Source organism: Sorex fumeus, unplaced genomic scaffold (genome assembly GCF_029834395.1).
Source record: "Sorex fumeus unplaced genomic scaffold, SorFum_2.1 ptg000061l, whole genome shotgun sequence".
Taxonomy (NCBI): Eukaryota; Metazoa; Chordata; class Mammalia; order Eulipotyphla; family Soricidae; genus Sorex; species Sorex fumeus.
The window spans coordinates 20,588,758-20,603,865 of NW_026606118.1; the positions used below are offsets into that span (position 1 = coordinate 20,588,758).

Below are 15,108 nucleotides of genomic sequence, written 5' to 3' on the forward strand. Positions count from 1 at the left end.
TGCAGGAAAGGGCAGCCCTGCAAAGTGCAAATAAGCAGACTTTGATCCAGGTTTTAAGCACTGAATAGAGGAAATACATTTACCTAAGAAAAATAGATCAAATCGGACAAGTTTACATTTGAGAGCACCAGCTATATTTTAGTAAGTGCTGATAATTCTACTGACAGATTTGAGAACAAAGAATTAGGAGAAAACAAAATGAATCACCATTCTCATCCAAGAGAAACTGCCTCAGGACTTAAGGACTATTGTCATTTCTATTATTTTCAAACCAAAACAGTGCCATGAGATCTGTCAACATTATGTCTCTCTGTCTCTCGATATTACACACACTCTCTGTCTGTCTGTCTCTATCTCTCTCTGTCTGACTGTCTCTCTCTCTTACACACACACACACACACACACATCAAAAAGAAAGTGTTCTTTTGTACAAAACAGCATATTCTCAAAAAAGGAGAAAAGTTTCATTACATAAAATTATGCAGGAACATGGGATCTGACATTTGCTTAATCATCCAATAAATGAAAGCAATCACTTCTGAGGGAACATTCAAAACCTAAAGATTCGACGTACTGTTCAGGCAGTTTGTGTCTTAACTATAAAATATACTTCGGCTCTGGAAAGAAAGATGGCGGCCGCACGGGAGCCTTGTGGAAAGCGGGTTTGAGCCGGGCTCGGGGAAGCGGCGGGGACCTCATGGGAAGGGGGGCTTTGTGGGCCGTCCCCCACGCCCCACCGAGGTCGCCGGCTGCTCCCCACGAGCGGCTCTCCGGCACGGCCACGGCCCCGGAGGCACAAGGACTTAGCACAGAGAACCAGCCGCTTGGAGCAGAAAAGCAAATGGACTTGTGTTGATGCGCGCCACCAAGCCTGCCCGGAGGGGGAAGGGCGTTGACCGGCCCGCCCGCTCCTCTCTGGAAAGAAAGATGGCGGCCGCACGGGAGCCTTGTGGAAAGCGGGTTTGAGCCGGGCTCGGGGAAGCGGCGGGGACCTCATGGGAAGGGGGGCTTTGTGGGCCGTCCCCCACGCCCCACCGAGGTCGCCGGCTGCCCCCCACGAGCGGCTCTCCGGCACGGCCACGGCCCCGGAGGCACAAGGACTTAGCACAGAGAACCAGCCGCTTGGAGCAGAAAAGTAAATGGACTTGTGTTGATGCGCGCCACCAAGCCTGCCCGGAGGGGGAAGGGCGTTGACCAGCCCGCCCGCTCCTCTCTGGAAAGAAAGATGGCGGCCGCACGGGAGCCTTGTGGAAAGCGGGTTTGAGCCGGGCTCGGGGAAGCGGCGGGGACCTCATGGGAAGGGGGGCTTTGTGGGCCGTCCCCCACGCCCCACCGAGGTCGCCGGCTGCCCCCCACGAGCGGCTCTCCGGCACGGCCACGGCCCCGGAGGCACAAGGACTTAGCACAGAGAACCAGCCGCTTGGAGCAGAAAAGCAAATGGACTTGTGTTGATGCGCACCACCAAGCCTGCCCGGAGGGGGAAGGGCGTTGACCGGCCCGCCCGCTCCTCTCTGGAAAGAAAGATGGCGGCCGCACGGGAGCCTTGTGGAAAGCGGGTTTGAGCCGGGCTCGGGGAAGCGGCGGGGACCTCATGGGAAGGGGGGCTTTGTGGGCCGTCCCCCACGCCCCACCGAGGTCGCCGGCTGCTCCCCACGAGCGGCTCTCCGGCACGGCCACGGCCCTGGAGGCACAAGGACTTAGCACAGAGAACCAGCCGCTTGGAGCAGAAAAGCAAATGGACTTGTGTTGATGCGCGCCACCAAGCCTGCCCGGAGGGGGAAGGGCGTTGACCGGCCCGCCCGCTCCTCTCTGGAAAGAAAGATGGCGGCCGCACGGGAGCCTTGTGGAAAGCGGGTTTGAGCCGGGCTCGGGGAAGCGGCGGGGACCTCATGGGAAGGGGGGCTTTGTGGGCCGTCCCCCACGCCCCACCGAGGTCGCCGGCTGCCCCCCACGAGCGGCTCTCCGGCACGGCCACGGCCCCGGAGGCACAAGGACTTAGCACAGAGAACCAGCCGCTTGGAGCAGAAAAGCAAATGGACTTGTGTTGATGCGCGCCACCAAGCCTGCCCGGAGGGGGAAGGGCGTTGACCGGCCCGCCCGCTCCTCTCTGGAAAGAAAGATGGCGGCCGCACGGGAGCCTTGTGGAAAGCGGGTTTGAGCCGGGCTCGGGGAAGCGGCGGGGACCTCATGGGAAGGGGGGCTTTGTGGGCCGTCCCCCACGCCCCACCGAGGTCGCCGGCTGCCCCCCACGAGCGGCTCTCCGGAACGGCCACGGCCCCGGAGGCACAAGGACTTAGCACAGAGAACCAGCCGCTTGGAGCAGAAAAGCAAATGGACTTGTGTTGATGCGCGCCACCAAGCCTGCCCGGAGGGGGAAGGGCGTTGACCGGCCCGCCCGCTCCTCTCTGGAAAGAAAGATGGCGGCCGCACGGGAGCCTTGTGGAAAGCGGGTTTGAGCCGGGCTCGGGGAAGCGGCGGGGACCTCATGGGAAGGGGGGCTTTGTGGGCCGTCCCCCACGCCCCACCGAGGTCGCCGGCTGCTCCCCACGAGCGGCTCTCCGGCACGGCCATGGCCCCGGAGGCACAAGGACTTAGCACAGAGAACCAGCCGCTTGGAGCAGAAAAGCAAATGGACTTGTGTTGATGCGCGCCACCAAGCCTGCCCGGAGGGGGAAGGGCGTTGACCGGCCCGCCCGCTCCTCTCTGGAAAGAAAGATGGCGGCCGCACGGGAGCCTTGTGGAAAGCGGGTTTGAGCCGGGCTCGGGGAAGCGGCGGGGACCTCATGGGAAGGGGGGCTTTGTGGGCCGTCCCCCACGCCCCACCGAGGTCGCCGGCTGCTCCCCACGAGCGGCTCTCCGGCACGGCCATGGCCCCGGAGGCACAAGGACTTAGCACAGAGAACCAGCCGCTTGGAGCAGAAAAGCAAATGGACTTGTGTTGATGCGCGCCACCAAGCCTGCCCGGAGGGGGAAGGGCGTTGACCGGCCCGCCCGCTCCTCTCTGGAAAGAAAGATGGCGGCCGCACGGGAGCCTTGTGGAAAGCGGGTTTGAGCCGGGCTCGGGGAAGCGGCGGGGACCTCATGGGAAGGGGGGCTTTGTGGGCCGTCCCCCACGCCCCACCGAGGTCGCCGGCTGCCCCCCACGAGCGGCTCTCCGGCACGGCCACGGCCCCGGAGGCACAAGGACTTAGCACAGAGAACCAGCCGCTTGGAGCAGAAAAGCAAATGGACTTGTGTTGATGCGCGCCACCAAGCCTGCCCGGAGGGGGAAGGGCGTTGACCGGCCCGCCCGCTCCTCTCTGGAAAGAAAGATGGCGGCCGCACGGGAGCCTTGTGGAAAGCGGGTTTGAGCCGGGCTCGGGGAAGCGGCGGGGACCTCATGGGAAGGGGGGCTTTGTGGGCCGTCCCCCACGCCCCACCGAGGTCGCCGGCTGCTCCCCACGAGCGGCTCTCCGGCACGGCCACGGCCCCGGAGGCACAAGGACTTAGCACAGAGAACCAGCCTCTTGGAGCAGAAAAGCAAATGGACTTGTGTTGATGCGCGCCACCAAGCCTGCCCGGAGGGGGAAGGGCGTTGACCGGCCCGCCCGCTCCTCTCTGGAAAGAAAGATGGCGGCCGCACGGGAGCCTTGTGGAAAGCGGGTTTGAGCCGGGCTCGGGGAAGCGGCGGGGACCTCATGGGAAGGGGGGCTTTGTGGGCCGTCCCCCACGCCCCACCGAGGTCGCCGGCTGCTCCCCACGAGCGGCTCTCCGGCACGGCCACGGCCCCGGAGGCACAAGGACTTAGCACAGAGAACCAGCCGCTTGGAGCAGAAAAGCAAATGGACTTGTGTTGATGCGCGCCACCAAGCCTGCCCGGAGGGGGAAGGGCGTTGACCGGCCCGCCCGCTCCTCTCTGGAAAGAAAGATGGCGGCCGCACGGGAGCCTTGTGGAAAGCGGGTTTGAGCCGGGCTCGGGGAAGCGGCGGGGACCTCATGGGAAGGGGGGCTTTGTGGGCCGTCCCCCACGCCCCACCGAGGTCGCCGGCTGCCCCCCACGAGCGGCTCTCCGGCACGGCCACGACTCCAGGGCACAGAAATCAATCTCTTAACTAGCTAACTTTTAATAGAAATTCTTCCAGGGTCAATAAGTAAAATAGCAGAAATTCAAAACCGCGCGGCCGCGATAGCGGCCGCGCGACATCATTTTATTCTTAAACCAAGTTCTAGAAAGCAAATCATTTCACAACGCTGTTTCAGCATGTCTGATTGGGGGGGGGGTGGGTCGTAAACTCTAAACAATAATTGTGCATCTTCTATCGAAATAATCTATCTAGTCAAAGTAGATAGAGTATTAACTAGAACTCATCTGCCTCATAAGAATTGGGAGGGGTGGGAGGTGGGGGTCTATTGGGGTTCGGGGTTAAAAATGAGTATTGGTAAAGGGAAATGTGTTCGGTATCTACATGACTGAGACCTAAACCCGAAAGCTCTGTAACTTTTCCCACAGTGATTCAATAAATAAATAAAAAAAAAAAATAAATAAAAAAAAAATAAAAAAAAAAAAAAAAATATACTTCGGCAAGGACCAATGGCTAGATAGAGACCAACGGCTTTGGTCTCTATCTATAGTGCCACAGAATACACAAGTGATGATAAGATTAAAATTCAAATCTAATCAAAATGCAGTTAATCACCCACGCCCATTGTCTAACAAAGGCCTCTTTAAATGCTTCAAGTCCTAAAATGCGCCATGACCTTTTCATGCACAGAACTCAGTAAGTACAATTCAGAATGGAGCCTCCGACCGAGGCAAGGGCCACACAGTGGACAGAGCTTACTCATCTGTTAGAGAATATTTACTTCATGGGTGGCAAACTGGTCTTTGACTTCTTCGACATCATCAGAAATGTCATCCTGCTCCTGGAATGTGTCCTCCGCTGAAAGCAACCAGGTCAGCACTTCCTCCAGGGCTATCTGATAGCTGTCCAGATCCATATCAACCTCAGCCACGGTGCTGGGGGTTTCAGCTCGGGGACTCGCATGCCCCTCTGATGCTGAACTCTATAAAACAGACATCAACAAAACTCACTCGTGTCATGAAGAAGTGGCAGGTGAAGGTTGGGGGTGGTTTGAGGGGGAGAGAAACTGGGGGACATCAGTGCTGGGAAATTACGCTGGTGGAGGGATGGGTGTTGGAACATTGTAGACTGAAACCTAACCATGAACTGCTGTGTAATGCTCTATCTCACTGTGATTCAATAAAATAATAAAAAAAAATTTAAAAAGGAAGTGAAGACACGCCATAAAGAGAAGCCTTTATGGTAGGTGCCACTGTGTCTGAAGCCTTCAACCAGTTCTCAGGAGGCTAGTGAGAAATCTGTAAACTAGCCAGGAAATATCTATTAAGTATGTTAAGTTGGCAAAGAGGACGAACGGGGTTTACACTCAAGCATTCTGTTCTCAAGGAGATTCTAATCTAGTCGGGAAGAGAAATAACCCACATGAGTCACTTCCAAACAAACATAAAACGGCTATTAATGATATTCAAAATTCTGTGGTTTCAACAAGGGATGTTATTTGACTTTACCACGGGCTCAGACAGGCAAGCTTCATGTTTTTGACATAGATTGAGCCTGAGCCATGAAGGGTAGACAGACTTCCAACAAAAAGGGACACTTGTTAGAATTCTGCTGATTGCTTCAACTAAACTTCACTGAGCACTTTATTCTAGAGACAGAAAGACAACCATGAAAATTGAGTGTTGTACATATGATATTTCTTCTTTGGGGTAGCTGACCTCTAGTTTACTTGATAGTCCTCTGGGAACTGAATACATTCTATTTTTTTACAAATAAACAGAACACTGTTATTCCCATCTGTTTTCTAATAAAGTAAAGTAAAGTAAAGGCCCTCCCGTTGATCATCGATTTGCTCGAGCGGGCCCAGTAACGTCTCCATCGGAGACTTTGTTGTTACTGTGTCTGGCATATCGAATACTCTCGGTAGTTTGCTGGGCTCTCCGAGAGGGGCGGAGGAATCGAACTCAGGTCGGCCATGTTGGCTGCATGCAAGGCAGACGCCCTACCCGCTGTGCTATTTTAGAATCTTACAACCAAATCAACATCTTATTCTTTTGTTCTTTTAGAGCAAAACTTGCTTAAAATCTACCTGTATGATCTCTTCTCTTAGTTATCTTTTCTCCACAATTTTTGTCTCTCAAATATACCAAAAATGTGTTTAAAAAAAGGCAGAAATATTCATATTGGGGCCAGAGAGATAGTACAGTGGGTAGGGTGCTTGCCTTATATGTGGCTCACCCAGGTTCAATCCCTGGTACCAGACATATTCCCCCAAGGCTGGCGAGGAGTGATCTTTAAGCACAGAGCCAGGAGTAAGCCCTGAGTCCAGTCTGGCACCAAAAAAAAAAAAAAAAAGGAAAAAACTTTCATGCACTTGCGTGCCACAACATGTTACCATTCTCTTTCACCTCTTTCACTTTGACCTGGCATCTGTCTCCACCGCTCAACTGAAAATTCTTTTGGCAGTGTCACCAACAACGTTCTCAATAAAGAAAACAAATTTCAAGCATCATCTTTAGATTGTGCAATGCACTAACCAGAACTTTCTGTTTTTCTGTGGTAGTGGTGGTGGCGGTGGTGATGGTAGCCAACACTCCTAAACAAGAAGTGACCCAATCAGGTCTGAGTTCTGGGCCGTCCTCTGCTGCTTAAGCTCTCAGCAGCATTCCTTGTGGTTAACCATTCCCTACTCTCTCTAAGTACTCCCTGCCCACTTCACTAACAGGGTTTTCCTGTCAGTTCAACAGCATCTTCCAACTGGCAAGTAATGAGCCTACACAACATTAAATCCTGGGCCATTGTGTCTTCTCTCTGTATATTTTTATCAAATGATTTCATCCATTCCGGTTAGCTTTTAAGAACCATTTATAATCTGCAAAGCTACCTCTGTGTTTCTACTCCCAAATTTCAACCGTTCTGTTCATCTACCTGTTCATGTTCAACTTCAATGTTTCACTGACATATCGGTTCTATCTATGTCCAAGCCCTTCATTTTCCTCACCAAAACCATCTTCTCCAGCCTTCCCAGTCTCAGAAACAGCACCGCAGGGGACATCACTACCCCAGCTAAATCCTAGGAAGCCCACCAATATTCATTTCTTTCATTCATAGCTCAGATACAGTGTGTGAATAATTCCTGCCATTAAAATTGGCCCCAGATCCATTTAAATGCCTCTATTTCCACAACCACAGTACCTGTCCTCAGAATTGTTAAGAACCCGCTACCAGAGTCTTTGCTTCCCCATTCTTAGGTCTACAATCCACTTCTCATTCAGTAGCTGGAATGCTGTTTGGGAAACATATCCATATCATAAAACGTCCCTGCCTAAGGTCTTTCGCTTTTAACATAAAATTAAAAATTCTTAATCTAGTTTATAAAACTACTGTGAGAGCAAATAACATGGTGAGAAAAGGTGTGTGTGTGTGTGTGTGTGTGTGTGTGTGTGTGTGTCTATCTGTCTGTCTGTGTGTAGTTCACCCTCCATAAGTTAATAAGGGAAGGAAGATTTCACTAAAAGTTCCATTAAAAGTTAAAGGAAAGATGAAAAATTTGCCATGCAAGCAGTAGGTGGGGGATTTCATAAAGAACTATGTACATACATAAGCATCTTAAGGAAAGGACAAAGGTCTGCAGGGCTATGAGGTGCCTTGTGGAAGAGGATGATCTTAGAAATCACAGAAGATGAGATCTTTAATCAAGATGACTGAAGGAAGTGATGGAAAATGTGCACAAAAAAAAAATGTGGTAATAAGAATCTAAAAGAAAAAGTCAACTGACCAGGATTATAAATCACAGTGCCTAAAACAAATAGGTTAAATAAATTAAATTAATAAATTACACAATAGCTAAATAGTCTCACAATGGAGATGTTACTGGTGCCCACTCGAGCAAATCAATGAACAATGGGAGGACAGTGCCACAGTGCTACAATAGTCAAATAAATTAAATAAATAAATCATTGAACGCAGAGATGAAACTCTAAGTAACTGGGGGTGGAGGATTCAAAAGAGAGAGAAGGGAAAATAAAGAATGCCATAGAGATAACTTCCTTAAAATGTTGTCAAAATAACCCTGGATTGCACAGAGTACTACCTGTGTACATTCTAATGACAATATCTGAAATTTATCGCTGGAGAGATAGCACAAGGGTAGTGCATTTGCCTTGCACTCAGCCAGCCCTGCAGAGCCAGGTTCAATTCCTTTACTCCTCTCGGAGAGCCCAGCAAGCTGCCAAGAGTCTCATCCACACAACAAAGCCTGGCAAGCTACCCGAGATGTATCCAATATGCCAAACACAGTAACAACAAGTTTCAAAATGGAGATGTTACTGGGCCCACTGAGCAAACCGATGAACAATGGGAGGGCAGTGTTTGTGTTTAGGTAAGTTAGTGGCCAGCCATAAGGCATTGAAATAGGCACGAGGAGCTTTGAGATGGAAGATGGAAGGCATTATCTAAATGTGAATGTTCAAAGGGGATTGATTAAAACACACAAGGCAACCTGCAGTATGAGATTAATTTAATGAACACCTAATGCTATACAGCAGATGGCAATAGACAGGAGAGAACAGGAAAGCTAGCCACTGACATTAATTAGTAAATAGTAGATTACAAGCTATGTCAAAGAAGAAATGATTAGAACCCAATCACATTTTCTTTCTTCAGTTAACTGAATTCAACCTCTTGGGCACTAATGAAAAGCATGCAAATGAAGAGACTACTGTTAATACATTTGCTCTTAATCAAACAGCAAATGGCTTCTTCTCAAAGAGATTTTTACCATGCATATGAAGACCTAAACAGAAGCGATTATTTGGGCTATGCATCATAAAATCAAATAAAATATTCCTTTAAAAAAAAGAAATCTTTTTAAAGGAAGAACTGTAAGAAGTAAAGGAGCCCATCATTCTAACAAAAGAAATAGCAATAAAGAAATGATTCTACACCAATGAACAAACTAGAAAAACTGCCTGCAGTTATCAGTAAGAGAGACTAATAACTATTGCCAGACAAATAACTTTCTTGGCCTTTATCAAGACAATTAAAAAAACAACCCAGAAATAGCCATGATTATTAACTTGATTTTGAAAAGCATACAAAATCTGGTCCCATCACTGGCCCTCTTTACCTCAGTAAGTTATTTTTTCCTCTTTCCTTCTTTCTTTCTTTCTTTCTTTCTTTCTTTCTTTCTTTCTCTCTCTCTCTCTCTCTTTCCTTTCCTTTCTTCCTTTTTTTTCTTTTTTTTTCTCGCATACATCATATTGTTTCAAGGTGTATTTTTTTCTGGTGGGGGGTTCTGTTTGTGTATTCTGATATTGGGGTGGCAGGCACTTCACCATTAAGCCATATCCCTGGCCTTAAATTATGCTTTTTTTTTTTGCTTTTTGGGGACTATACCTCACAGTTCTCAGAGCTTACTCCTAATTTTGTGCAAAGGAATCACTTCTGGTGGGGTTTGAGGGATGATGCGTGGGCTCCAACCTGGACTGGCTATGTGCAAGGCAAGCAGGAACCAATCTGGTCCCTAAATTATGCCATTTTTAAAATAAAATTTTGTCTACTACTCAAAAGAAAATGTGAAACAGTAAACTCTTTAAATCTTGGAAAAAATAAAAAAATTCTATGCCAATTCCAGACCATTATACTGAGACAGTAGTATTTCTAAAACAAACTGTGAAATAATATTGAATGAGAATGCCAAGACAAATTAAGAAGAAAATTCATGATAAAGTTAATTGACAGCCAAGGAGTGGCTACTAATATCATTTTAGTCAGACTGAATTCACTGTGTCTATGATGTGAGTAGTTTTACCAAATTTTGCAATAAAACTAATTGAAAGAATAAGTAACCAACCCACAACAAAAACCTGTACTTTCTCCTATACTTCTCTATTATATAATGTATTTCTTCTCATTTTAAAATCCATATGTATCTCTTAGTTGCTATCATTTGGGTCAAACAACTCTAGTGGCTTTGTCGAACTATTAGGAGGAGTATTTCATTTATGAATTGGGAGGACTAGTCAGACAAAAACAGGATAGGATAAAATCTTATTTGACCCAGGCAAGATAATTCTGGGAGAATAATGCATGACTTTATTTATATCTCCTTAATAAAAGCTCACTTACTCCCTAAAGAATAAAATCATTTTAAGTCCTTACCCACCAAGTAGTCCATTGTCAATTACCCTTCCCAAATGAAGAAATAAAGCTTGTAGTCTGATAGCCTGAAGTAGTAATATAATAGTAAAAAGCCTTTTGAGATTGCAAAAAAAAGACAGAAAATTTATTCTTAGAGTGAAATGAGGCTGGTAAGAAACAAGCAACCTCTAGAACATGCCCACAATGGTAAAAGCTGGTGACCAGGGGGTAGGAAAAATGAAGGTTTGTAAGCAAGTCAGACTGTGAGATCACACCCCTAACCATAGTTTTGTGTGGAAACTATTTTCTATGTCAATGAAACCACTGGTGCTGTTTCCTTGCGTTGTAACCCTGCTACGGGACACTGACAGATTGAGCCTCTGCCCGAGTCGCCTTATAAACCAAGAGGTTCCTGTGAGGGAAAATTCTCTCAAAAAGTTCACCTCGAGTGTCTCAGAAAACATGAATGTGGCAACCCCAGCATTTAAATAAACATTTACCTGAATGTTGATTTCTCCTTCTTCACATTCCTTCTTGTATTTTCTGGGGAGTGTCTCGACCTCACGAATGGCATCCAGAGTGACTTGCTGAGGTAGCACTTCAAACAAAGATGTCAGATACATAATTATGGATTTCTTGTCAGGAAGCTGAACGGCAACATCTGAAAGTGGAAGAAAATGAAACTCAAATTAGTTGCTGAAAATGTATGAGCTTCTCAGTACTAGACATAAAATAACCATATCTAATAGAGCCTCATGTATGCCCCACTGTTTACGTACTAAATTTTAGTACCCCAAAACAATACAATACATAATCTTTGTAATATCAAAACTCATTAAAATTTTAATTCATATAAAACTAAAGCAAAGATGATTATTATTTTGGTTCAGTATCCATTTCTTAAAAACTGACTCTAAAAAAATCCTCTCAAATAAGCAACCATTAAAGACAAAGATGACTTTCATTTATATTGTGAAAGAACTCTAGAATTCAACCCTGTGACAATTATAGCTAAAGTTCTCACATTCTATATAAGAAATTCATGTGAAAAATGCATCTTAATGAAAACAAATAATGAATTGTCACTCTAAATATCTGCTCAAAACTTTACACCTTATTGTGATACTTGCTGATGATGACATTACATTTCCATCTAATGGAATCCATCTATTGTTAGGCAATTAATACAAGTTATTAATACTAACTTGTCTGAAATAAGAAAAATTACTTAAAAGAAAAAATATTCCTCAATTCTCATAATTCTGTCTACAGAGGAGAAAAAACATATTCCTTGTGTTGCAAGGCAAAATCAACATTGAAATTAAATACTGAATAATACCTTCAGGATCTAACAGCTTTTCAATTCCCAGGTAGGTCTGAGCTTTGCTGAAGGCATGTTCCAGTCTTTCAACTGCAGACATCCTGATAACTTTATCCCAGCTGAAGAGATCAGGTCTGAAATAACCAAACAAAAAACAGTAATTACGAAACACAGGAAGCAAATATTCATTTCTATAACCCAATGCCTTTCCATTTATATGTTCATTTTTAGTATAAAACAATTTGTTATATATTCCAAAGGCATGTCAGTATATACATTTTTAATAATAAGTGTGAAAACAAAAGCTAATGCTACAGTATAAGGTTATTATTTTGGATTAAATGTGCGCAATATATTTCTGGATAATGAGTTACATGACATAAATTATATATAATAATTTTAAATAGTAAAAGAGAAAAAGGGAGAAGGGGAATCTTTCAATATCAGATAAAAATAAAGAATATAAAATAAAAAGATAAAGTGTGAAAGTTAATCTAAGCATCACAATTAATGTTAATGGACTAAATTCTTCCATCAAAACACTCAGGCAAGAAAAAATTTTTCTTACCCGAGTGTTTTGTTTAAATTAGTTTAAATTAAACTAATTTAATATCCTGTGGATTAAATTAGTTCTAATCTAATTCACAGGATAATCCTAAAACAAGGGTTCAAGAGAATTTCTCTCCAATCACTTCCCCTTTCCATAGTAACATCAGCCAATACATTTTATTTTGATTTTTATCTAATTCCACAAATCATATGTTATTGGGGTTGGACAGAGAGTATAGTGGGTATGGTACTTTCCTTGCTTGAAGCCAACTCAGATTCAATCCTCAAAACCCCGTATGGTGCCTTGAACCCTCTCAGGAGTACTTCCTAAACACAGAGCCAGGACTAACCCTTAGGTATCACCAGATGTGGCCCCCAAACAAAAAAAATGTATATTATTTTGCTTTGACTTAACCAAAATTTGATAATTTACTGTGTTATTTGGTCATTCCTATAACGTTCTTGCTTCTCTGATCCAAACACCTCTGAGATTTAACCGTCCTGTTAACTATAATAGTGATTGCCATTTCCCAAACTCACCATTGCATCCACTGATTCCCTTTCTCTCTTGCTTGATGTATTTTGCTTCAGCCTACTTGCTTTTCCACATGCTTCATTACTTATATTCTGATTTTTCCTTCCTTTTTTGTATAAACAAAAACCCCAAGGAGTGGAGTCTTGCCTCCATTTTGTTCCCTGATGCATGCATACATTGCACCTCACATTTAGAAGGCATGCCCCACATACTTGCTGAAACCATTAAGCAACAGTCTGAAAAATACTGGCTAAAATTACAATTTTCTGACAAAACATATAATCTAATAAAAACAAAGGCCTTCTTAAACTAATAAAAGGGGATGGGAGGAAAGTGTTCCTTTAACCAGATAAAAAGCTTACAGAAAAGGCTACTACAAACATCTATCTTATGGTAGAACATTAAAACCCCTCCACCATCAAGAACTAAGCATTCTTCTCTCACTATCACCAATTCCAATGGATTTGGTGGGGGGAGAAGATAAGATTACAATATAGCTGTTGTAATTCATGGACTTCAAACCTCCCCCAAATCTTCAGATATAAAATTAAAATTTGTAAAACCCTGGAAGGTTCCAGATATAAGATGTAGAAAAGTCAACTCCATTTTTTCATGTAAGCAACAAATATGCAAGAAACAAAACCCAAAGCAATGGAATATACAAAAGCAGTAAGATACATTATAAAATTTTAATTCCATACTTAAATCTATGACACATCTGAATTTTTGTTGGGGAATGGTGAGGAATAATTTAACCAACCTTTTACATATGAGCTACTAGTTGACCCATCTATTAATCTGTAAATCAGCTCAGTTGTATACTATAATTTCCTAAATTATAGCTATTTCTGAGTGTGTTATTATGTTAGGTTCAACAACAAAAAATATATAAAACTCACATTTTTTCATATTGGGTCCATACCCAGTAGTGTACCAGGCTTATTTTCGGCTCTATGCTTAGAGATCACTCCTAGAGATTCTCAGGGGACCATAAGTGGTGGCAGGGATCAAATCTGGGTCAGTCAGAGAAATGCAACTGCCTTACCTGCAACACTGTCTCTCTGGCCCAAAACTGTCATTTTTAAATCTCAAAATTCATCAAATATTAGTCATTTCATATGATTCTGCTTATAATTAATATTTTATATATTTTAAATATATTTATATGTATATTATAGCCTTAATTAATATAGTCTGATGAATAATTCTAGTTTTTGTTTGGGAAATACTTAAACTTGGTGTTCTCTCTCTCTCTCTCTCTCTCTGTCTCTCTCTCTCATTGTATTGACTCTTCTTCATCTTTGGTCTTTTATATATCTGGAATATATATATGGCCAACCTGGGTTCGATTTTTCTGCCCCTCTCGAAAAGCCCGGCAAGCTACTGAGAGTATCTCACCCACACAGCAAAGCCTGGCAAGCCACCCATGACGTATTCAATATGCAAAAAGCAGTAACAACAAAGTCTCACAATTTGTTGTGAGACGTTACTGGTGCCTGCTCAAGCAAATCGATGAACAATGAGAGGACAGTGCTACAGTGCTATATAGCTATACATATTCTATATATATAAAATATTGATCACAATGAACATGACATATAGATATATATCTATATATAGGTCTATATATATCCTTTATATATCTATTTGGGGGTAGCTCTGGTTGCCACAAATATTTCTGGGCATATACATCATCGATTTGCTCGAGCGGGCCCAGTAACATCTCCATTGGAGACTTTGTTGTTACTGTGTCTGGCATATCAAATACTCTCGGTAGCTTGCCAGGCTCTCCGAGAGGGGCAGAGGAATCGAACTCGGGTCGGCCATGTTGGCTGCATGCAAGGCAAACGCCCTACCCGCTGTGCTATCGAAAACATCGTATATAGCAGTCTACTTGTGGACATTACTGATGAGTGCTGTGTGAGTGGGACTGAATTATTTGAACCATTTTACAGAGTTGTTAAAAAAATTTTTACTGTAGCACTTAAGTAGTTTTGGAACTAAAGATCAGGTGGGTAGTTTTCTTCTGTGATAATCCTTAAGGTTTTGGTTAAGTATATGCTGAGAGGAGAGTAGTGGTAGCTGGGAAGGGTCTTTAGGGACAAGTAGAAAGGGAAGGATAAAGAAAATACACAAACTGGTAAGACCCATATCTCGCAGAAACATGTCTCACTTATGTCTATGAAGCAATGCATTAAAGGCGAGTCCATCTGTCCAGCTGGTAGTGAAGTTGAGAACGTTGACCTCACTGTACGGCCTGGTAGACTGGCGCACCCAACTCAGCAGAATCTTCTCGCTGTTTGTCTGCTGCAGGTCTGACATGATATCCTTCATTACATCTTTCACCTGTGCAAGAGAAACCATACTGGCCCTTAACTACAAATAGTACCTGGAATTGAATGCTTAGATACCAAAAAAAAAAAAAAAAAAGCCACTAATTACCTCTTACACTTCAGGTTTCTGGTTTTTATTTTATGTCAAGTGTTTATTTTAAACACTTG

The 15,108-nt window shown here is 44.5% G+C and overlaps 1 protein-coding gene across 2 annotated transcripts in view; it reads right to left on the reverse strand.

Annotated features, from left to right (window-relative positions):
* Positions 1-15,108, reverse strand: part of UTRN (utrophin) — a 610,322-nt gene that overhangs the window by 444,791 nt on the left and 150,423 nt on the right. For both annotated transcript variants that reach the window (XM_056126431.1, XM_056126429.1), the window contains exons 6-9: positions 14,781-14,953; positions 11,542-11,657; positions 10,703-10,863; positions 4,843-5,043 (exon numbers count right to left, since the gene is read on the reverse strand). In XM_056126431.1, coding sequence (XP_055982406.1) covers positions 4,843-5,043; positions 10,703-10,863; positions 11,542-11,657; positions 14,781-14,953 — 651 coding nt within the window. The remainder of the gene's footprint in view (positions 1-4,842; positions 5,044-10,702; positions 10,864-11,541; positions 11,658-14,780; positions 14,954-15,108) is intronic.